This window comes from Pyrgilauda ruficollis, unplaced genomic scaffold, assembly GCF_017590135.1.
Source record: "Pyrgilauda ruficollis isolate IOZ18807 unplaced genomic scaffold, ASM1759013v1 scaffold10, whole genome shotgun sequence".
Taxonomy (NCBI): domain Eukaryota; kingdom Metazoa; phylum Chordata; class Aves; order Passeriformes; family Passeridae; genus Pyrgilauda; species Pyrgilauda ruficollis.
The window spans coordinates 4,695,108-4,718,748 of NW_024508101.1; the positions used below are offsets into that span (position 1 = coordinate 4,695,108).

The window sequence follows — 23,641 nt, forward strand, 5'->3', positions numbered from 1 at the left end:
ATAATGCTAATTTTCTATGTAGAGCTACAATCTCACCATATGCTTTAATTTCCACACATGAATATTCTGAGAATTGTTTGTTTCCCTTCATTATCTGCCTTTTTTTACTGAAGATTTGGGTGAATCAGATTCTTGCTGACAGCCTGTAAATTAGGAGAGCTGCAGTATTTTGATGTAACTGTATTTCTACAGTGGAAAGTGTTTGTCTCCTTTCAGTCCTCACTTTTTGAGGTTTTGCTGCTTACTTGTGTACAGACAATACAAGTGAATTTGGGATGCTGGATTTTTTATTGTTTCCCAGTCTCTCAGTATGGTTTTGCCAAAAACAGAGCTGTGTAATGTCTCTCTCCTAATTTCCTGTTGGGAATGAGATGAGACACAGAGATTCTTTATGAATTTTATGCTGCTACTTCTTTTACTGGATAATAGCTCAAATATTAGCAGTTTTAAAAAAAACTGCTAAGATGACCAATTGGGGGGCATGTTGCAAATATTGTTCATTTGTACAGACGATGCCACATCAGTGAGAATAAGCTGAAAACAGACGTGTTTGTATAAATATCTCAAGACTGTTCACACCAGCTCTTGACTGAGGCAGACAGCTGTGCTCATCTCGTGATGGATTGGTCCAACACATAGAAAATCAATTATATTGTTCAGATTAGCAGGGTGTCCTGAATTAAAGATGAAAGAAAATGTATTAGTGAGGGCTCCAGTGCTTTGGTTTTTTGAGGAGCCTGGTGCCCTGGGAGCATGGACACAGCACAAGTCCCTTCCCACAGCCTGAGGAAACAGACCTGCAAGCGGATGTGCTGTGGGGAATAAATCAAATCACACCAGTGTCACTGGGAGAGGTAAAAAGAAGTCCTTTGCTGCTCTGGCTCCAGGAGCACAGAGTCTCCAGCTGCTGAGCTAGAGGCACCTTTTCCCTGGCCAAAATCCATGGATGAAAGTGATGGAAGCCTCTTTATGAAGCTGTCCAGGTTTTCTCCAGGCAAGAGGATGGGACCAGGTTGTTGGTACCTGTGACTGTGCTGGAGCATTGCTGTGGCACTGCTGTGCCCTGTCACTCCTGGGGACTGACACTCCAAAGCCTGGGAGGTGAGCTTGCAGCTGCCACAGCTTCCAAAGCTTTTGGTTCTACCTCCTGTACAGAACAGGGTTGTGAAATGTGAGTGCTGCCCTGTACCTCAGAGCCCTTTCTGCACAGGGAGCAGCTGGATGTGAGGAGAGAGCTGTCTCCTGGACATGACCTCTCTGGTGGGCGACATTCCTGATGTAGGATGGGCTTTGTGCTTCCCTGTGGTAGCAATCTGGAGTGATTTTATTCTGATTGTAGGAACGGGGTGAGCCAAGTGATGTGCTCTCTGCCCCATCAGGAATGGGGTGGGGATACTTGGAGTGAGCTCCTGCACAGCTGCAGGAACCAGGGTGCTGGGGCTGAAGCTTTGGGTGTGCAGGAGGAGAAGGGCTCTGACTGTCCAGGCTTTGTTTGGGGATTGAAGCCTGCAGATGCAAAGCTGATGGTCACAGCAGCAGATCTGTGTTCCTTTGGCAGACTGTGGTGGCACACAGTGAGTATCCCTGTGTCTCATCCTGGCTGCAGGAGGTGTCTTTGCAGGAATGTGGCCCTCAGGTGTTCAGGAATGGGCTGGTGGGGGGCAGAGGGGTGCAAGCAGCTCTTCTTGGAGCTACAGCCACAGGCATTTCATGGCTCTGGACATCACTGTCCTGTGGCTTTGTGACTGTGTCCCCAAATGTTCCTGGGGTGACACGAGCTCGTGGCCACAGAGCTCTGGGGATGCAGGTGGGGGCTGCCAGGTTTGTCACAGCAAAGGCATTTCACAGTGCTTTGTCACTGGGCACCTTGGCATCTTCTGCAACTTCTTGAGTGAGGTTTGCAACACTCTGGGAAGTGGATGTGTGGTTTCTGAGGAAGGATTCCTGGTGTCTCAGGTTTTAAATGTTGTCTGTGTGTATATTTGTAAATGAGACTTCTAAACTGTTTCCTTATGTTATCTCATCAATAAAATCAGGGTTAATTATATCTTGCCTATCTTCAGGGCTGTTAGGAGTTTCATTGACTTTTAAGGTGCTTTGCAGTTACCTTGGATAGCTAAATTGAAGCACAGATGATGCTTGGTATTTCTTTTATCTTTTAATCCTTCTGGATACCTTTCTTTCTCCTGAGCATGAGGCTTTGTGGATGTGTTTGCTCTAACAGAAACCTTTTTTACTTAACAACAGACAACCGAGGCAATTAAAACAGTCAGAAGTGATTGATGTGATTTCACTGGGTGAAAGCTAAAGTAGCTCACAATTAAATAATGGCAACCCTCGTGCTATCTCAGAGCAACAGATGGGGAATGATTTAAAAACACTATTGGATCCGACACTTCGCAACAGGGGCAGATTGGTAACTGTGTGTCAGAGCCAGAAATCTGCTCCACCTTGAAGGGAGCGCTGATGAAATGATTAATTGATGGTAATGGGCAACTTAGTTATGAGCCTGCCATGGCAGCCCTTCAGCTCTGGGGAACAAATGGAGCTGGGAGTGGATCATAATGGGTTTAAGGGCTCTGGGTGCTGTGTTTGGACAGCAGAGAAATCTCGGGGAGCATGCTGCAAGCTGGAGTTGGGGTGGTGCAGCTCTGCTTCCAGAACCCCAGGGGTGAATTGCTGGAGGTGGTACCCTGCTGGGAGTGCAGGGCCTGGGGATGATGCTCTGCAGAGTGTAGCACTGGGGGTGATGCTGTACAGGGTGCAGCACCAGGGGATGATGCTCTGCAGAGTGTAGCACTGGGGGTGGTGCTGTGCAGGGTGCAGCACCAAGGGATGATGCTGTGCAGGGTGCAGCACCAGGGGATGGGGCTGTGCAGGGTGCAGCACCAGGGGATGGGGCTGTGCAGGGTGCAGCACCAGGGGATGATGCTGTGCAGGGTGCAGCACCAGGGGATGATGTTGTGCAGGGTGTAGCACCAGGGGATGATGCTCTGCAAGGTGCAGCACAGGGGAATGATGTTGTGCAGGGTGCAGCACCAAGGGATGCAGCTGTGAGATCACTGCTGGCCCCGGGGTGGAACAGCCCTGTGCTCTGAGCTGCTGCGTGCCCCGAGTGTCACTGCTCATCTGGCACTTCTGTACAAATTCATGTTCATAGCAATAAGGAGAAGGAAGGGATTTCTTTCCTCTAGACTGGCTCTGCCAGCGGTCCTTGGGCCAGCACTGCTGTTTTGGTGGGTGGTGTGGTGCTCAGCAGTGCCGAAAGTTGCCGAAGCTGCTGCCCAGTTTTCCAGGACACTTCAGGGAGTTGTGCCTGCAGACGCTCATCTCTGACCTGCTTGCAGAGCTCCTCGGGAGGACAGTCCCTCTCGGCTTTTGGCCCAAATGAGCTCAGTGAGTTGGGACAATGGAGCTTTGTTGCTGTGGGTGCTGGGGGCAGAGGGGCTGCCTGGTGACAGAGGTGGCTGTGTCTCGGCACCCTGGCTGTGCAAACGGGGGCAGAGCTGCGAGCTCTCTGCGGCTGTGCTATAATCCCGTAGAAATTGTGTTTATTTTTAAGTCTCTGCAAGGCTTGGGTGTGCAGCGTGCACAGGGGCAGGAGGTGATGAGAGGGGCTGATGGCACTGCTGCTCAGCCCTGTCCTTGTCCCTGTCCCTGCGGAGCCAGAGGGGTGTGAAAGGAGAAACCATTGCATGTTACTGTTTAATCCCTTTGGGAGCCGCTGTCTAAGCAAACACCCCCGGCCACTGCTCACAGCTCACAATCTATGGTCAGCTGGAAGCTTGTGCTGTCAGGGAAATGAGTTACTTTGAGGCTGGGAGAACAAATATGAAAGCCAGGTTTCCTTCACCAGCTCTCACCCGGAGAGCGTTGCAAAGCTGGTCCTCACTGGAGCTGCTGAAAGGCCCAGAATTAGAACAGATATTAAATAATGTAAAAGCTTTCATTGAAATGTATTAGATTTCAAAGGGCAGACACTAAAAGGGCATAATGGGCAGCTATTTCTGAATTGCTCGCCTGCTAAAGAGAGGAAGAGACTTGGTTTGCAGGAGATAAATGTGACATGAAAGAGGTGGTTCAGACAGAGCATCAGAGGTTGCAAAGCTCATCCCATTCTTAGCAATGCAGTTCAAGCACCTTCTTGATGTGTGCAGCTCCTATGTAAGAATCCCATGGAAGTGATGATTTTCAATAGCTGCCCAAGTGAAAATGTTACTGTGCTGGTGCAGACTCCATCTGCTCTAGGCACAGGGGAATGGACCAGATCTGGGCTGGCCCATCTGCAGGGAGGGTTGGATGGATCTGGGTTTCCTGGGTCCCTGATCATCTCCTCCTCTCCAGAGCAAAAGCCCAAGGCTGTGGCACTGGTCAGGCTGGTTCATCCTCACGTTTAATTCTCACAGCATTTATGGGTTTTTTATCTGATCCTGAGTGCTGCTAAGCACCCTCAATTCCAGCATGAAGTTGACAGGAACTGTGAGTGCTGAGGCAGCTCCGCAGATGGAGTCCTTGGAGAAGGTGCTCGGGTACAGAGTCAATTCCCTTATCCATCAAAATCAGACACTTGCTTCACACTGCCCTTGTCCCCAGGCCTCACATGCTCTGGTGCAAGCCAGGAATGCTGCCCTTCCTGACAGGGCTGTGCTGCTGTCTTTGCAGATGACCGAGGGCCGGCACTGCCAGGTGCATCTCCTCGATGACAGGAACTTGGAGCTGCTGGTTCAGGTACACACCTCGCTCTTTTGGGGACTGGCAGCCAGTGCCAGGTTCCTCTGCTGGTTTTCTTTTGGGGGCTGAAGTGAGGGTTGAAGACAAGTTACACTAGAAAAACTCAGAGTGGAATAAGTGTGCTTCTCCTGACACCTGGGTTAGCTGAAGGATTTCCCCGTGCATCGTGGGCAAAATATCTGCCATCAGTTCTGCATTCAGTTTTTGCTTTCACCAAAATTCATACAGGATGTTAAACACACCCCTGGTGTTTTTTGTCATTTAGATGGGAAGAGAACTCTGTGGTTTTGAGGATGTTTTTTCCCCATAACAGAACTCAAAGCACAATATTCTCCACTATACAATATTTTCTTAATTGAAAAATCCTTCCTCCTATAAATGCAGGAAAGCTGGATGCTGCCTTCTTCCCCAGAAAGAGGAAAGCAGCACTCAGTCTGTGCCCTTCAGCTTAATGTCATGGATTAAGCACAGAATTGCCTCTCCATGCTCCACACATCCCACACAGCTCCACTGGGACACCCTGAGTCTGATATATCACTTCTGTATTCAGTTGTACAACAGGGTTTTAGCGTGGCCATGTGTGCTTAAATGTCAGTATTTACACAGAAAAAAATTATTTTTTACTAAAAAATAATGAATAAAATTATTTTTATTCTTTCAATAGCCCAAACTTTTGTCTCGGGAGTTACTGGATCTGGTGGCCTCACACTTCAACCTGAAAGAAAAGGAGTATTTTGGGATAACATTTATCGATGACACGTGAGTGTGTTTATTGAGTTTAAACAGCTGTGTCACTATTGCAATGTAAAACCTTATCTCTGATACCGTGGCAGCTTGGCATGATGGAAACAATTTCTTTTTCTTTCAAAGAAGAAAGAGTTTCCTACCTTGTGTTTGTGCTGCTTGGCTGGGGAGAGGAGAAGGCACAAAATAGAAAATATTAGAAAATATCTTCTGGGCACAAACCAGAGAAACCTTGTAAAATATTTTCCTGATGATTTCACATTTCATATTTGTCTCATGCAGTGAAAAAACTGATTCAGTGATAATTTCCCATGTGAGCACCCTCAGCTTTCCTCCTCTGCACTTTTAGTAACAACAAAAAGGTTTTGCATTTATTTCCAAAGTGAGTTGCTCCCACTGCTTTGCACCTGAATCTCAAATGTGTTATTGAGCCTTTTAACCCCAAATTTCCCGAGCAGAGTGAGCTGTGAGGTTAGTCCTGCCCAGGAGCCACTTTCCCCTCTCTGAGCCTGGGTGTGATGCTCTGTGGGAGATCTGTTCCATGGCATTAACCCAGAGTCAGCTGGGTTAATTAACTGCACTCTCACCTGGTGCTTAGGCTCATCTCTCAGCAGGGCACTGAAATGCTTCCCCACATCTGCTGCCTGCAGGGCCAGCCTCTCCAGAGGAGCTGCAGCTCCCCCAAAAAGCTGGAGCAGAGGTGCTTAGGGCAGTGGGGACGTGGAGCTGTGCACTAAAACAGCCCCTAAATAAACCCCTTGTCTAATGGGAATAACATTGCTTCCTGCTGCTCTCCATTGCCACTTTTTATGCAGTCCTGGATGGAAGCCTTCACCTCCAAATCCCATCAGAGCCGTGTTTGGGGCCACCCTGCTGAGGCACATCCCACATGCAGGAGCAGGAGTGGCCCTGGGGACATCCTGGAGCTGATGGGAGCTGCTCCCTCTGGGGCCCTGACCCCAGCACTGTGTTATTTTTACCAACCACTCACATCTTGGGCTATCCCTGGGATATTTTTGCCACATCCTTGTCCTTTCACTTGCTGGAAAATACTTTCCCCCAGCTCTTCTGTAAATCCCTTGAGGATACTGTTTGTACTTGGCTTGTTTTTTCCCCCCAGAAGAGCTGCCATGAAATTCTTCTGGATGTTTTTGGTTGCTGGCACTGAGTCACGGTGAGGTTTAAAGTGCTGCCAGGGGATTATCTGAAAGCTGTTGGCTTCCCCAGAAACTCCAGTGGGATTCCAGGGCCTGCCTGGGTGTATGCACAGGGCTGGGTGCTTGTAGGGAGTGTGTGGCCTCTGGAGGGCACCCATGGCTCAGCCTTGCAGGGTTAAGGGTTGGGTAAAAAAAAAAAAGGGAGATAATTTGATGAGATGTTTGCCTGCCTCGGAGCTGAGGCTTGACCTTTATAAAGTAACACTTGGAGTAATTGGGGGCACTGAAAAGAACCAATTTCTGTATTTTCCATTTTCCAGTTTTTAACCTTCTCCCCAACCTGTTTCCACAGAGGTCAGAGTGTCTGGCTGCAGCTGGATCACCGTGTCCTGGACCATGACTTGCCCAAGAAACCAGGGCCAGCAACTTTGTACTTTGCCGTTAGGTGAGTAATTGTTTCCACCAAGCAAACATTACCACTTGGGTTTATTTGTCACCAGGGGGTTTTGTTTAAAGGAACTGATTAGAGATTTGATAAAGGAAATAAATGTCAAAGCAATGTGTTATTTTTAGAAGTAGATTAGGCCCTGGCTAAGTGCTGCTCTCTTTTGTGTGTAACTATGAAATAAAGTAGGTTGGAACCTGCTACTTTCTAAACTCTTATTAGGACATGATTCCTAGGGTGGGTTTGGGTTTTGTTTTTTGTTTAAAACCTCATATTTTAAATATCTTCTTTGCCTGACTTGTCTTTGAGTGTGCTAAATTGCAATACAGTTTATTCAAACAATTTAACTTACTTTTTTCCTTCTGTTTACTTAAGGGCTGTCTGTACTTTAAAGGGATTGCTGATGGCTGTTTTGCTCACGGCTTAACCAGTCCCCAGGAAAGAATAAAATCCCTGGCAAAATGATGATTTTGGCCAATGTAATTGCATTACTTTAGGGCTGCTGCTGGCAAAGCTTTGCTGGTTAAGAGCCTGAAAAAACCTACATCCTACGAAACAGAGCTGTGCTGGCAGAAGAGATCAAGCATCATATTCTTAATATTGTTGGAGTCTTTGTTTTCCTTGCAGTCTGTGAGGGAACGTGAGAGCAGACTGACCTCATTTGCTTTTCAGATCTGGGTAAATTTATGCCTGGTGTGCTTAATTATTTGAAGCACTTCCAAAGCAGAGCCTCTTGTGTAGCTGGGTCAGTTGGCACTGGAGCCTCCCCATGTCCCCCGCTGGTCACCAGGGGAATGGGACAAACAAGTGGCACTTTGTTCTGCCTGAATACGTGCTGGTGTGTGATGGTGTCCAGAGCTTCTCTTCCACACTCAGCAGAAAGAAAAAGCTCCATTTATAAAGGGGTGATGGGCTCTTCACTGTGTTCACAATGTTTGATCAGGATCTGGGAGGCCAAAACCTGTGGCTGCCCAAGAAAGCTGTGAAGGCAATCCTATAACTTGAGCATTCTTTTGGTTGGAATTTATGCTGTTTGCTCATGGTGTTCATTTTGGCCCTCTCTGTTGCAAGGTGGTTCTCACAGGACAGGGGTGCAGAGACTTGGGCAGGAGTTAATGTGTGAGGAGTGGGCTTGGAAAGATCAACTTTCAGAAGGGAATTTTAAGCCTGACTACTCTGGGGTCTTTACATCCAAAACCAAGGAGGTAACCAAGGAGGTGGGCAGTGAGATGGAGAGCAGAGGAGGAAGATACAGAAATAATTAGCACTACAGAAACTGCCTGATCCATAGAAAATAGGTATTCCAGCAGAAAAGCCACTTCAAAACCTGCAGTTTCCAGGTGCATTGCTGGAAGTGGAGGAATCTCCAGATTGCTGGTTTTCCTTCATCTCATCCCTGAGCTTTTGCTGTTCAGTAAGGAAACATGTGATAATCCTTTGAGATTTTAATTATTGCCAGCTGGCATAAACTCAATCCAGTCAGGGGTTTTTGGATGGTACACTCAGCTGAAGGGCTCTGTGATGCAGATTGAGGACTTTCAGAAATGTCATTTTAGTTTCAAGAATGCTGACAGCACTGGAAGTAGAAGCAGAATGTGCACTTTATGGTGCTCCCAAATGTGCCTGCCATGCCCTGAACATCGTTATCTCTGTGGTCCAGTGTTCCCCATCTGTACTGGGGTGATAAGAAGGTACAGCTTGTACCGTGGAGGAAATGGAGCACAGAGACACAGCTGGGATTGGGGCAGTGCCCCTCTGTGCCCTCACCCTAAATCCATAGATCCCACAGCTTCCTGATTGTACCAGGAGAGTCTGGAAGCTGCCTCTCTTCAGAACCAGAGCTGTCCTGCTTCTGAGGGTAACTCAGCCACACCTGACCCTGGCTGGAAGAAACTGGAAGTGCAAATGAGGTGATTAGCTGAGGAAAATCACTTCAGGGTGCAGTGAAGGCTTTAGCAGGCTGAGGAAGGTCCACTCTGTGAAGGGCTGGTCTGGCAGCAGGTTGGGAATGGATGAAGAGGTGGGTCCGGCCCTCTGCTCTGCATTTCTGAAGAGAAAGACTCAAGGGTATTTAAAGTAAAATTTAGCAAAGCTGTTGGGGAAAAAATATATCAGGTGAGATCAAGAGAGGGTGGAAATACCTGTGGGTCGTAGAGTTCATGGAGAAAGGTGAGTCATGGAAATGTATAACAGCTTTTCAAATGTCTGGGGCAGGCTGCTGGGCTGCCCCTTGGACAGGCTGCATGCCTGTGAAATGGGTAAATTATCTGCAGAGGCGTTCTGGAGAGTGCTTTAAAATTAATTCAATGGAACATGCTGTAGGAATGTGACATATTAAAGCAATTACTATTTAATGTATCACTTTTCTGAAGTCACAGCATAAACACTGCACACATTCCTGACACGTGTGGCAGGTCCCAGCTTTGCTGCTCCCTAGCACGTGCTCTGTGCTGCTGCTGGGGGCTTGTTCAAATGTCCTACAAATCATCCATGCCAAGATGATCATCAGTGCAAAAGTCAGAGGAGGGAGCTTGAGGCTGTCAGGAGCCTCACGAGCAGCATGGGGCTGTGGGAGAGATTGGTGTGGCTCTGATTGCCCCGTGTGGATCATCCAGCCCTCCTGCTCTCCAGGACAGGACAGATCCCTGGGGGGATCTGCATTGCTGGGGCACTGCTGCTCCAGGTCTTTGCTTGGCTGGAAAAAAGTTGTGTCTCCTGCCTAGCGTTTAGTGGGAGCATCTGGACCTGGAGTGAAGTTAGGGGTTCTTACTAACATCTCTGCTCTCCTGGAAGGAAGGTTAGGGTTAGGTTGCAGGGCTGCCAGCAACCCCTGTCCTCCAGCAGAGTGTTGGACTGGCTTCCCCACCTGCAACGTGTTTGGAGTGGCTTTTTCCACTGCTGTGACTTTGCCTGCAGAGGAGAGATTGGCTTTGCTCCTGTAGCATTCAGGATTTTCATCTCATTTGAAAAGTCATCAGATATCCAGGATCTATTGAACCAGGAGTCCCTGTTCCCTGTGTGCTCTCAGGCTGTGATTTCTGCTTGTTCCCTCCTTAAAGGCAGGAAATTAAGTGCAGTAGCTCATAGTTCCTCTGTGCTATTTTATTGCTGGAGAACAAAACACTGAGGAAATAAAATGACTTGGGAGGAAGATGAAACCTATTCAAGAGAGTAACTCATGTTTTTGGTTCTTTTTTTAATTTTCAGGTTCTACATTGAAAGCATTTCCTTTCTCAAGGACAAAACTACAGTGGAGCTGTTTTTTCTGAATGCCAAGTCCTGTGTACACCAGGTAAGACTTGGAGCTTCTTGTGCATCTCTCTTCTGTTGCTCCTTTGCCACATACTCAGTCCTGAGAACTTGGCAGGAGCTGTGTTTGATTTCCAGAACTAATTGAAGTATTAAGATCTCAGCATGCTGACTCCCTCCTTGCCTTGAATGCTGATGCTTCATGCACATGAATGAGGCTGATGATGGTTTCCCAGTCCTGCTTTCACAGCCCTGCTGTGTGCTCAGTGCTCTACAGTGAGTCTGAAATACTCAAAAACTTTTAAGTTATTTGAAATCTGGGCTGTAACTTCCCACGTTACTTCCCACTTCTGCTCAGTGGCACATTCTCCTACAGACTGCATTGCAAACACTCAGTGCAAGTGTCTTTACTGACTTTGAATCAAATTTGTCTTAGGAAGAAAAGGCCTGTGAGGAAGGTCCTGTGCTGTGGATTTGGTCCCTAATTCCTTTATTTCCTGCCTTAATTCAGGGAGATAGTAAAGTAATAGTAATAGCAAATGCTATGCTTCTACATCAAGCCTATATGGGACTCATATACTATCAATGATCGCCCCCCTTGGGAAATAAACTGTTCCCCTCTGGAGATGATTGACCCAGGGAGCTCAGAAAAATATCTCGGCACATGGGTTGACCCTCGGACTGGCTTTGCAGACTCGGGTTTGTCAGAGAAACTGGCTCCATCGGACTGGGAGTTCTCCCCTTAAACCTCTTCAGAAAGTTGATACACTCAGGACGTAGACCATCCAGAGACTGGTATACATGGCTGACCATACCTTCTCAAGTCCCTTGACCTGCTGATCCGTAAGGCAGTTAAGGAATGGCTTCATCTCCTACCGAAGCATGTGATGCCATCTTGTATTTGAGTTTTAAGGATTGTGGTCTAGGTATTATCAAGCTGGCGGTGCTTATTCCAAGTATACAGGCAAGAAGACTCCATAGATTGGCGCGGTCTTCGGATGAGGCTCTGGTGGGTTTTTTAAGAGAGGAACGTCTGGAATTGTTGTTTGAAAAGTTGTGGGTAAGAGCTGGTGGAAGAAAAGAGTCCATCCCGCCAATTTGGGAACCTATACCAAGGATAAAAGGTGGTGGTGAAAGCCAGTCAGAATGGGAGGTATCTACTCCGAAGGTCCGCTACCCAAAACCGTGTAATTGGCAGAAAACAGTTTCAGAAATGGATACATCTGGTTGCCCAGGGCCATGGTATTGAGAATTTTGAGAATGATGACATCAGTAATGCCTGGATTAGGCAGTATAAGGGCATACCTCACTGGAAACTTATAACAGCCCCACAACTAAAAGCAAGTGTCTACCCGACAAGAGAGTTCCTGGCTAGGGGTAGGCATGAGGATTTTGTTCAATCATCCCAACATTGTGGTGCTAGATTGGAAACTGTAGCTCACATTGTCAGGAATGTCCAATCACTCAAGATGCCAGGATCAAAAGACACAATGCCATCTGTGAGACGCTTAGCTGTGAAGCTAAGAAAGAGGATTGGACGGTTTTTCAAGAGCCACACCTGCGAGATGAGGTTAATGAACTGTTTAAGCCAGATTTAATCTTTGTGAAGGATTCCAAGGCATTAGTGGTCGACGTTACGGTCGGATATGAGCACAGTAATTCCTCATTGAGGGAGGCTGCTGCTGAGAAGGCCAAAAAATATCAGCGCCTTCACCCGCAAATACAACAGCTGACTAATGCGGTGGACATTGAATATATAGGCTTCCCCATGGGGGCTCGTAGAAAGTGGTACTGCAAGAACTCTGACCTGCTTTCGGCCCTCGGTCTCTCAAAAACGAGGCTAGAGAAGACCGCCCTGGCATCCAAAGTCCTTGTTGCCTCTGTAGATATAGTACACGTATTTGCTAGCAAAGCCAGATCAATTGTACCTGTGTAGTATTACTGTAGAAATAAACTAGGCCCCTTCCCTTGGCCGGTTTAGCTGGACAGTGGAATCAGTTTTGGGTGGGAGGGATTCATCCATCATAACCGTGTCTTTTTAGCCCATATTTTGGGCTTTAAATTCTAATGTGGACCTTCAGGTGGACGGGCCACCTTACTTAACCCGGAAAAGAGACGTATATTATTTATATGTTTATTCCATAGCAATCACAACCACTTGTTGGAATGTTTTCTGTATTTACTTTCTGGTTGAAAAGCTTCCAGTGTTTTCCTAAAATACTCAGATTGGTAGAATACATGTTTTTAAAAGGCACATCAGGAAGTGGTAATGAAAATCTTAAAGAATAAGGTTGATTTGCTGCAGGTACATATTGGTCTGGAATACGAGTGGTGTGGCAGCCAACTTTGCCATGCCCCTACACGCAGCTGCACTTCAGTGAACTTTACTCTGATGATTCTGGGATTTTCCAGTTAATGTCAAACTCTGGTGCCTTTTATTTTCACTCATGGTTCAATCAGTCTGTGGGGGTCACTTGGTCACAACTTTTTGTTGGGAAACAATCCTTGGTGGTGGAGCTCAGGGTAGCCAGCCAAAGCTTTCACCATCAATATGCTTCAGATTTTGGAGGGTTCTTAATCAGGATCCAGTGTTCATTGTTTTATGAAAGCATATAGAAACCTGGAAGTGGTTGATGGCAGAGCTGTGACTGTGCTTTGTACAGAAATTTCTTTCTGGAAGAGTGAAGGAAATTGGTGCATTTTTACAACATGATGAAGTTTGAAAGATAATCGAAGAACTTGGGGCCTCACTGGTTATGGTTATTAAAAAGCAAATCTGCATATTTGACATATCTGCCACTTAAAATGCAGGGTCTTGGCAGCTTGTAGCCATCCTTAAATTGCTCCTTAACTGGAGTAGTTTAAAAAGACAACACAAATAATTTTGGAATTGGAAAATGGGTCTGGTTTTGGGATGGAATGTGGAAAATGCCACTGCTGTTGAAACAAACCCTACCCAATATTAACACATTTGAGTGCCAGTATATGTGTTTATGTGTACGTACAAAGCATATCAGAAAGCAAAAGAGAAGCATAAAAAAAGAAGTTTGAAGGCAGGCTGGCTCTTTTATTTTTCCCTATGATTTGTAAGGTGTATGCTCTAATTGTAGCAACCCAGAGTGTGGCATCCTTGTTCCTGCAAGCAAAACTGCCAGAAGCAGGGGGTTTCTGTTGTGTCCAGTTTCTGTGGGCAGCAGAGGGATGAGGATGAGGAGCATCACTTCCTCCTGAGAGGAGGATCTCTGGGCAGCACCAGGTGATTCAGCATGCAGGGAAAGCTGGGGAGGCCTGGCTCTGCCTGCAGCTCTCTCTGTGCTGGCAGTTTCACAGCCCAGCTCCAGCCTGTGGCTCCTTCAGCAGGAGCCAGTTCATCTACTCTCAAGTAGCTTTTAACCTTGCAATTAACTCCTGTAAAAATATTCTCTTCTACGTGGCAAACTTCAGGTCAGTCTCCAAGTTTCAGGGAGTCGTGAAGGGCACATAGGGCCAGCCTTCATCCTAAGCCCCTGGGATGGGGACAGGAGGATGCACAAAGGCCCCTCAGATGTGCTCCCACAGCCTGTCTTCTCCCCTGGTGCTGCTGGCTCCTTTGTGGGGCAGGGAAGGAGCCAGGGCATGTCTGAATAGGAGCATCCCCAGCTCCATGAGGCTGGTGCTCGCTGATGACAGCCAGGAATGTTCCCTGGCTTTTCTCAGTCCTTAATCCAGCTCCAGGAGGTTGGACCTACCTCAGCTTGGCTTTTTGTTTTTGCTTTTTTTCCCCTTCCTTTCCTTTCTTTGCTGTATTCTTGGAGAGAGGAAACCCCAGTGTGTCAAAAAGCAGGAGCCCACAGCCAGCCCCTGTGCTCAGAGCTCCGCAGTGCACAGGCAGTGCCAGAGGATGCCCTGCCAGGGCAATATCCTCACCTGGATCTCTGCATGAAGCCTGTGCTCTGTGTGGGCCAGGAATGTGGTTTGGGATAGATGCTGCAATACCTGGGGTGTGCTAAGGCCTGTGTGGATAAGATTGCTTCAAAGCCAGCCGTGTTTTTTTGCTTTCACAAAGGTGTTTCCAAAGTTTTCACTGCATCTTTTCCCTATAGGGAAAATGCAAATCCAGGGTGGTGCAAATGCCTGATGCTTGAGTGCTCTTGTGACATTCCTGAGCACTGGCATGTGTTGACAGCACAGCAGTGTGGGTACCTGTGCTCCCTTGCCTTTGGAGGACAGTGATGTTTTTCTGAGCAGGGAGGGGGTGATGCTGTCCTGCATGTGCCATGGGCATGCCAGTGCTCCTGCTGGCACGGGGGACACACCAGGAGAGCCAGACAAAGGCTTGAGCCAGCCCAGCCAGCACAATGTGCCAGCCCTTCCTGTGGAGGGGATTTACCCTTGGCTTACAAGGGCTGCATCAGAAATGCATCAGAAATGTATTTACAGTATTCTTTGAGATGTCTTTGTGTGAAATCCTGTAAGTGGCTGTATCTAATCAAAGAGAATGGAATCCCCTACGGAAGTTCAGCACCTCTGGGGTCAGGTTGGAGCTGCTGGGTAATGTGTGCTGGCTGTCTTGTACAAGAATAATAAAAATTTAGGGTAAATACTATAGCATGGTATATTCTTAGTTACATAATATATTACAAAATATGATTATGAGTAATAAATAATGAAATCAAAACCTGCATGACAGCTCTGAAAAGGATGAAGGCTTGCTTGGTGTTCTGCAGTGCACAGCCATGATTCTCCTCCTCACCTTTCAACCCCACATTCCTTCTTGCAAATCTCTCTGCTCCTTTCTGCAAATCAGGTACTGCTTTACCCTGCCAGGACTTGGAGGAATCTGGGCCTCGTGCATTTTGCAACCTCTGTAGACATTTTGGCAAGGAAGGGACAAGATAGAAATAAAACCTCAGCTGCCAAAAACGTGTTTCTTTCTACTCCCCACCCACTCCCCACCTCTGTGCTCTTCTGTACAGTCTAAGCTCCTTTGTGCCTCTGGGACCTTTGCTGGCACGTGCCAGGTTCGTGCATCCTCTGGGACCTGTGTTGTTCCTGTGCAGTCTCCTCTGCCTGTGAGCAGCTGGGGAGCTGGGGGAGACCCCTTTGCCTGAGGCACAAGAGGGCTGAAACCTCATTTTTACTTTGGTGAAGCCTCCTTTGCATGTGAACAGAACACAACATGTGCTGTTGCACTTGGTGCCCCCTTCAGTGCACAAACCTTGGCATCCAGCTGAGACAGCAAATGCTGCCAGAGCTCTCACCCTGCCCTCCTGTCATGTCAAGCTGCCCATTTTCCCCCTGGGCTGGTGCTGCACTCCCCAGGACCTCAGTGCTGTGTGGTCCCAGCAGCTGCCTGGCTCCTGCTCTCCAGCATCCACGCTCTTGGAGCTTGGAGAAGTCACATCCATTGCCAGGAGCAGCTTGGACCACCGAGCAGGAGGTGGGAGCTGGTGATAATTATATATCCAGGTCTGTGGAAGTGCTATCCGGTGACTTGGTTAAAAACTCGTTTATCCACATGTATTTTGGGAGAATGCAAAGGCTGGAGTTGCTTTGTGTACATCTGGGCTCTCATTTCTTACGTGCCTCTCTTTTCCAAGCCTTTGAGTATCGCTGCCTGAGAACCTCCAGTGGTGACAGCTTCAGTTTAAAAACCTTCTCTCCCATCATTGACTTCAAGAAGCTGGGTTAAGATTTGTAGCTGTCTGAAACCTCGTGTACAGCTGGAATTTAGGAGAGTGGCAGCCTGGTGCAGTGGGGTGTCTGAAATGGATGTGTTTGCACAGGGAGCTCTGTAGAGTGTTCAGTGTGTTATTGCACAGCCCATGACCATAGCTGGGATGCTTGCAGGGAGGTGGGTCAGAACTGGTCACGCACATGCTGATGATAAATTTGGAAAGATAAATTAGTCTTTTCTTCTTTTGAAACAGGCAGGTCTGGAAAAATAACACCCTACTTGGCTAGCAAAGCACTGTCAAGTTTATTATGCATTAGGGCTAACCTCCATATAGCTCTGCAGCCATACAGTTGAGTCTTTGCCAGGCCTTAAAATATGTTCTGTAAACGAAGATCTTGGTCAAGTTGGCTGTGTTCCCCATTTCCTCTGTATCTCTGGGTGTTGGGGGGTTTATTTAAGTTCCCATTTGTTTCAAGGACTTGTAAGAATTGCTTTAAAAAAGGGAAAAGTTAAAGGAAATGTAAGTTTTCAGAGGAGTCTGTGATAGCTCCAGGAACAGCAATGCTTGTGAGCACTTGGCAGCCTGAAGACCAGTGCTTACCAAGAAGAGCTGTTGAAACAGACCCCTGGTGTGAGCATGAAGTCTGGCTGGTTCCCAGCTCACGGGGAGCAAAGTGGTCATATATCAGAGAGCTCTCGAAAGTTTTATAATGGATATTTCCTAATTCACCCCCACCTCCAGGGAGAGGGGAACGTTCCCATGTAGCCTTGTAACACAGTGTAGTCTGATGCTAGCCAAGGCTATTAAATACCCCCTGTCCATTGCCTGAGTTGGCTGTTCTGCTCCCAAAGCCCAGGCTGAGGTTCAGCAGGACCAGTTGGCTTTTTGCTCCTTCAGGGCTCTTCTCTCCTGTGGATTCTGCAATGGCAGCCACCTCCATGGCCCAGCCTTCGTGTCAGCAGATGCAGAGGATGGAGTCTGTGAATAAAATGTGACAGGAGGGGGAGGCAGGACCCCACACTGGTCTAGTTTGGCAGATCTCCATGGGGACCCCACTTGTTACCCCCAGAGACCTCACATGGGGCTGTGCTGGTGCCTTTGGGGGGGGCTTGGCCATGGTGTGGGGACAGTCCAGGGCCTCCTCTGAGAGTGCTGAGGTCGATCCAAGTCCTGCTGTAAAGGGTGATGGTGCCCCAGGGACCTGTGAGGCTCCTGGGGAGGTGCAGGTTGTGTCCCAGCTGGGCTGGCACATTGATTCAGTTGATTTGCAGCCAGAGTTCTGTTCCTCACATCTCTGGATGTAGTCACCTCCTCCTGGGACAAACAACTGGGTTAATTGCCATGAAAAGTCCTGCACCTTTGATGTCCTGGCCACAGAGCAAAGATGCTGTGACAGCTCAGCCAGTTCTGTTGTGTGTGTTGATATCTCACCGTGATGGTGGGGTAGGAAAGCAAAAGGCTGTGATTATATGTTAAGGCTAATGACACTTGCTATGTACCCTGGCTTGCAAACCAGGGAAGTGTTCCTGCCTTTCCCCATTCTCTGCTTTTACTCTTGTATTAATGAGAGGAAAGCAGCAGTAAACATGTTCCTGTTGCACTGTGCAGGTGAGTCCTGGAGTAGCTGCTCCTGTCCCTGCAGTTTCATCTAAGTGTTGGCTGAGGCACAAAAAGCAAAGGGAAATGGATGAGAGTGGCTGGGAGACAGCAAAATAAGGGGTATAACAGGGAAACCTGAAGCTGTCCCTTACCACGAGGCACTAACAGCTTTTATTTTTGAGTTGGGTTGGCCTCAGCCCCTGAGGTGGAAGCAGCAGGTCTGGCCAGGGAAGAGCTGCATCAGCTTCTGCACATGCACTGAGCTGTGTTTGGTCTCAGGCTGTGCTCCCTTGGTATGAGGCTCTTCTGCATGAAACAGAAGACATCATGGACCATCTAAATGCTGTGGAGCAGCTGTGAGGCTTTCTGAGCCACCCAGGCTGCAGGGCCCCGTGGGGGAAATGCAGCACAAGTGGAAATCTGAAGTGCTTTTCTGAGGAAGGTCAGGAGGAGCAGACTGCCATTTGCTCCTATAGCAGCTCGTATTCTGCTGCTTTTGTGCTTTGCCTTACCTCCCTGAGGTGCTGGAGGCAGACACTTGCTTTGCTGTGCTTTTCTAAGCTTGAAGTGTCTGTCCTTGGGAATTGAGTCCCAGTTCAGATGCTCAGCAAAGCCTGGTGCAGAGGGGAGTGGGATGGTGCCTCCAGTGCCTTGCAGGGCAGTGTGAACAGCAAGTGACACCACCAGGGCTCAGACCTAGGTGTGAATGCTGGTAATTGGGACAGGCAGTTGAGAGCTGGAGGTTTTCCATGTGCTGCCAGTGTTTGTGTCTGTGCAGTAATTAATTCCCCAGCACAGCCACCCCGACAGGGCGAGTGACAGGATCCGCCTGACCTAGTTCCTCCTGCGCAGCTTGTGTGGTGTAACAGGTTGTGGCCAACACCCACTGCCCTCCCCAGCCTGTCAAAAAAAAGCCTTAAACACTGAAAAGCTGCTCAGCTTTCTGCGCTGCTGGGATGTGCCAGCCCATCTCCCTGGCTGCCAGGACACACAGCAGGGACGCTGCATTCCTGGTGGGAATCACCTCGGTGCTGGATAAGGGCACAGGGGTGCTGGCACTGCTTTGTTCACTTGTGCTGGGTCCACACCCAGCTAATTGCCTGCCTTGGTTTGAACGTCTTGGAGACGTTTGAGTCCTTTCTTTCCCTCTGACTAATTGCACCCTTCTTTCAGCTTTTTTAAAATCACCTTTCGGTAATCACTGGTAATTATATTCAGTCTTGTGGCTGTCTCGAGGCTATTCAATCATAGTGTGTGCATTTTTGGGGGTGTCTTTGGCTAACACAGATTTTTAAGGAATTAGTCTGAGGGAACAAGCATGTCGGTATCTCAGTTCTCAAATCTGCAGGTGAAATGATTTTGTTGTCAGCCTTTAACCTCTGGAGGTTATATGTGGTTTGAACAAACCATGTCCATTTCTACTTCTTTCTTTGGCTCTAAAGAGTTAAACATGACAGTTCCTATGTGTGCTTATATTGTAGATCTGCTTTAATCTGAGTTTACAGCCTAAAGATTTGCTTAACACAGTTAATGCTCATCTGACTATCATCACTCTTGATCTGAGTTTTCATCAGGATTTCACACTTGTATCTCTATGGCAGTAAATTCTGGTGTTGTTGCTGTGTCTAATGAGGGTTCACTGCCCTATTCATGACCAAGCTTGTGATTTTTATCACATTCTATGTCTGTGCAGCAAGACTTGAGCTCCTATCTGAACTGGGGGCTAAATTCTGCCCATGGGCACTGAAGGTTGAGTTGGTTTTAACCAGATGCTGAGGTAGTGATGTACTCCTGCTCTACAGTAATTTCCAGCCAGTTTGGACACCTGCTGCAGCCTTTTATTACTCTGATGTTTATCAGGATGACAAAAGCCACCACCTGAATCCGCTGGACCAAGTTCAGTGTTCAGATAAGCCAGTGGTCTTCTGGCTGAATCTATCTCACTGGTTAAAATGATCAGCCCCTGTGCAGACTCTAATTGAAAAATATCAGTTTCATCCCCTCCCTGGAGCTGCAGTCACCAGTCTGCTTAAACTCATTTACATCCCAAATGTAGAAGACTTAGATTCCATTATCTGAATGACATACATCTACTTAACCTTGTGCTGGTGACCTTGTTCCCACTTGGGATAAATCTAGGAAAACCTTCCACCTTCAACATGTGGCTGTGGGAACACTGGCTGCCCTGGCTCTCAGGGCCCCCCACTTGCTCACTGAAGTCTCTGCTGGAATTACCCTGGCAATGACAGGCAATGCAAATTAATCTTCTTACAGTCATTTTCCTCATCTATTTTTGAAATCTGACCTTGCTGATAAAGCAATACTAAGACAGAAACCCCCATCTGCCAACCTCCAGGCTGAAGGATGATTATAAAATCAAAATATTGCCTGAGTGAGTGGGAAGAGTCATGGTCCTGCACTTCAGAGCAACACATATCACTGTCTGGATTTGTGTCAAGCCAAACTCCATGACAGCCCAGGGCAGAGCTGGATTACATTACAGCAATGGCCAATTGGTGAGCCAGATGGCAAATAATGTTACATTATGATGAAAAAGTACTTCCAGGCTCAGAGGGAATTGTCCAAGACACTGTCACTTGGAGAGCATTAGCCTGTCAAACACAGGCTGAGCTGGGCTTTGGCATCCTTTGCTTCAAATCCTTGCTCTGCTACTTAGCTACTGCAGGACTTCAGGGCAGTCCCTTCACTTCCCTGCACCTTCTCTTCTGTGGTTTTTTAGTCCCTTTAAAGGGTGGGCTGTTCTTTGGGTTGGCTGTTTTTTCTGGTTTTCTCTCCTGCACCTTTCTTAGAGTGTCCCCAGTCTCCTGCCACTGTTACTGGGTGGTGACACAGGACAACAACTAGGGCTGGTGCACCCCGTTCTGAGGTTTGCAGCAGCTGGACAGATGTGATGGCAGCCCTGCTCCTGGGGTGATATATTAGTCCCCTTTGCTTGGTCAAGACACCTGCAACATCTTCAGGAGGTCAGGTTAGGGAGGACCCTCTTACCTCTTGACTCCTTTACAGCTTCTAAGCAAATTCGAAACTGAGGGCACTGGCACAGCAAATCCCTCATTCTGAAGGCAAAGGCTGAAACTTCCTCACCTGGAGAAGCCAGTCCCACTTCGTGCTCTCTTTGGTCTCCTAAAATCTGAAATGAAGTGGTTTGTGGGATCACTGTTAACACTTGTGGCTGTGCCACAGCAGCCAGTAAAGTGACCAGAGTTTCTTAAGGCCACTGTCTAGGAAAAAGCAAATAAACACAGAAGAGCAGCCTCGTAATTATTCTTGCTAATTAGTTAATGGCTGTGAGGTGCTTTGAAGATGAAAAGTGAGGAGGTGCTTGGTTATTAAGTCCCAAACACCCCTGTAAGGCCAGCAGCAGCTCTTGCTGTGGGTCAGCAGAGACTCTGCTGCAGCAGCTCATCAAGTGCTGCTCTGCTTATCTGGGAGCCAGCAATAAATCAAGAGGGCTTTGGAGAGTTAAATCTTGAGTTTCTTGTAGGCTTAAAAGGCAATGAGCCCCATGTAGCTGACTCTGCCTTGGGGCAGGGCAAGGGTCTTGGTGAGCTTTTAAAGCCCCCTTCTGTCCCTATTTTCCCTGATTTTGTGATCCAGGGGCGGCTTTGCTGAGGCAGATCTCACCTTTCCTGCTGAGCTGAGGTTCCCTGTGATGGCATTTTCTCATATCTGAGTTCTTTGTCTGCTGGTGAAGGACACCATGGTGCTGGGGTGACCTGATCTCCTGTAATCCTCTCACCACCACAGCTGGCATCAGAGGTTGCTTGGGCAGATGCAATTTAAGCTTTCAAAAAGCCAGCTCAGATGTGCATGACAAAGACTAACCTGATACAGTCCTGGAAGTAACAAAGTGCCTTAAAATTGCACCTATGTGAAGAGCTTCTGGGCTGCAATCTTGCCTCTTTTCTTAAGCACCAACATGAAAGGGATCTGAAGGAAGGATGCACTTAAAGCCATTTTTTTTCCCTTAACTTGTGATGTGCCCCTCCTCTTTTAATAAAATATGTCTGGGAATGCTTTGGGGGCTACTCCTGCATAGCTGGTGCCACACCTGTTGGGAAGGGAAAATTCCTCTTGGTCTGCATGTCAGAGAAGCCTGGGGGAGTGCTGCTGCTGGAATGTTTTATTGACAAAGCTGGCAAAAACACTTCCTTTCCATGAAAATTGAATTATTTGTTTGTTCAACTTTTGAATTTAGTCTCTGTGGGCCAGACCTGCAGCTGTGGTAAATTAGCTCAGCTCCAGATGTGCCCTAATATATTTTGAGATGTCATTTCCCTGTATCTGTATGTAATTCTGTAGATCTTGCTGCTGCCTTGGTTTTGGCATTATTTCAGCTTTCAGTCTGCTTTGTCTCCTCATTCAGCCAAGAGATCCTGGGGGCTAAGGATGTTTTGGGATCTCAGTGACATGAGGCAGGCATCATGTCCACTATCTGCATTTGCAGAAGGTCAACAAGAAAAATCTGTGTTCCTGGGCTGCTCCATAGGCTCAGTTTTGTGCTTTGCCCACTGTTTTCAGGATGCAGGAGGAGTAAAATAGTGCAACTGTCAGTGCATCTCCTTTATTCTTTCAGTGTCACTGCTGGTCCCAGAGTAGAACCAAGGGCAGGGGTTTTCCTGGTAAGAAACTAACCTGAAAATTTTGTACTTAAGCTTGTAAGCAGGAGAAAAAAACCCCAGGATCCTCATGTAGCTTTGATGCTTTGGCACTTGTGCAGTTTCTGAGTACTTAGTACTGTTAGGACAGGGCTGGTTTTGGGGTGGGCTCAAGGCACAGGAGATTTCCAGCATGGGGTCCATGCAGTTCTTCTGATTGCTCTAGAGCTCCAGTGGAGTTAGAAGAAATGAAAGCTGTAGGATGCAGGCTGAGCAGAACAAAGGACTCAGTTATGCTGTCCTTGTGATTAATCAGTATGGCTGGTTTAGCAGCAGGGGGCTGTGTACCACAATCACAACAAACAAGGAATGGCCCTAAAACTGTAAGCAGTAAAACTCTTTATGGAGAGATGGATGTAGTTCCTTGGTTTTCTCTTGGCTGGGCCAGGGCTATCCCAGTGGATACATGCACCCAAACTCAGCTTCTGTGCTCTGGAGAGCACAGGAATGATCTGGGAAATAAATAGATTGTTTGCAGATGGTGTCAGGGGTTTAGGTCTTGTCTAATACTGCTACCTGTCGAGCTGATACGTGCTCATAGGTGCCATCCAACCATGCATCTGCCATGCCCCATCCCTGCAAGTGTTGAATGCCAGGGCATGGAGTAACCTGGTCTGGTGGAAGGTGTCCCTGCCGGGGGCAAGGGGCTCGGGGGACGCTTGTTAAGGTCCCAAATATGATTCCAACCCAAAGCAGTCTCTCCTTCCGTGACCTGCGCCCCTCACCCCGGGGAGGGGGTGTGCATTAAAACCCCCCGGTCCCGGTGGGCTCGGCCGCAGTGGCACGGAGCAGCATCCCTTGAATCGCGGCAACAGGCGCGTTTGTGCGGGCGGCAGGCGGAGGGCAGGGCTCGGGCCGGGGAGGACGGGCGGTGCGGCGGTGGCAGCGGGGGACGCGGGGCGGGAGCGGCGCCGCCTCTGCCCCCTCCCCTCCCGCCCGGCTCACGCTCTGCTCTCTCCGGCACAGGGGCAGATCGAGGTGGACAGCGAGACCGTCTTCAAGTTGGCCGCCCTGGTGCTCCAGGTGAGTGTCTGCCCCCGGGTTTGGCTCAGAGCGTTCCCCTTCCCGGCGTTTTTCCCCCGCTCCCTAGGGACGAGCCCCGCAGGGTTGTTTGTGGTCTCCGCGGCTGGGGAGCTCAGAGGAAGCTGGAACGAATAGGAGTTTGTTTTCTCATAGGCGAGTAAGAGAAATATTTGTTTGAGGAGTTTTAAATTGAAAGAGTGAGAGCTAATCAAGGGAAGTCATTTATCTGGGCAGGTTTCCATTCAATTTATCACTTAGCCTAATTTAAATACATTCCAGAGATGTGGGAAGAAAAGTGTAAATATTGTAGCGAAACCGGCTATATTATGCCTGTGAATCTTCTTTTCTGAGCATATG

General features: G+C 48.0%; 1 protein-coding gene across 3 annotated transcripts in view; it reads left to right on the forward strand.

Annotated features, from left to right (window-relative positions):
• Positions 1-23,641, forward strand: part of FRMD4B (FERM domain containing 4B) — a 79,854-nt gene that overhangs the window by 15,916 nt on the left and 40,297 nt on the right. For all 3 annotated transcript variants that reach the window (XM_041464166.1, XM_041464182.1, XM_041464173.1), the window contains exons 2-6: positions 4,663-4,728; positions 5,396-5,490; positions 6,985-7,077; positions 10,285-10,369; positions 23,228-23,284. In XM_041464166.1, the coding sequence (XP_041320100.1) occupies positions 4,663-4,728; positions 5,396-5,490; positions 6,985-7,077; positions 10,285-10,369; positions 23,228-23,284 (396 nt within the window). The remainder of the gene's footprint in view (positions 1-4,662; positions 4,729-5,395; positions 5,491-6,984; positions 7,078-10,284; positions 10,370-23,227; positions 23,285-23,641) is intronic.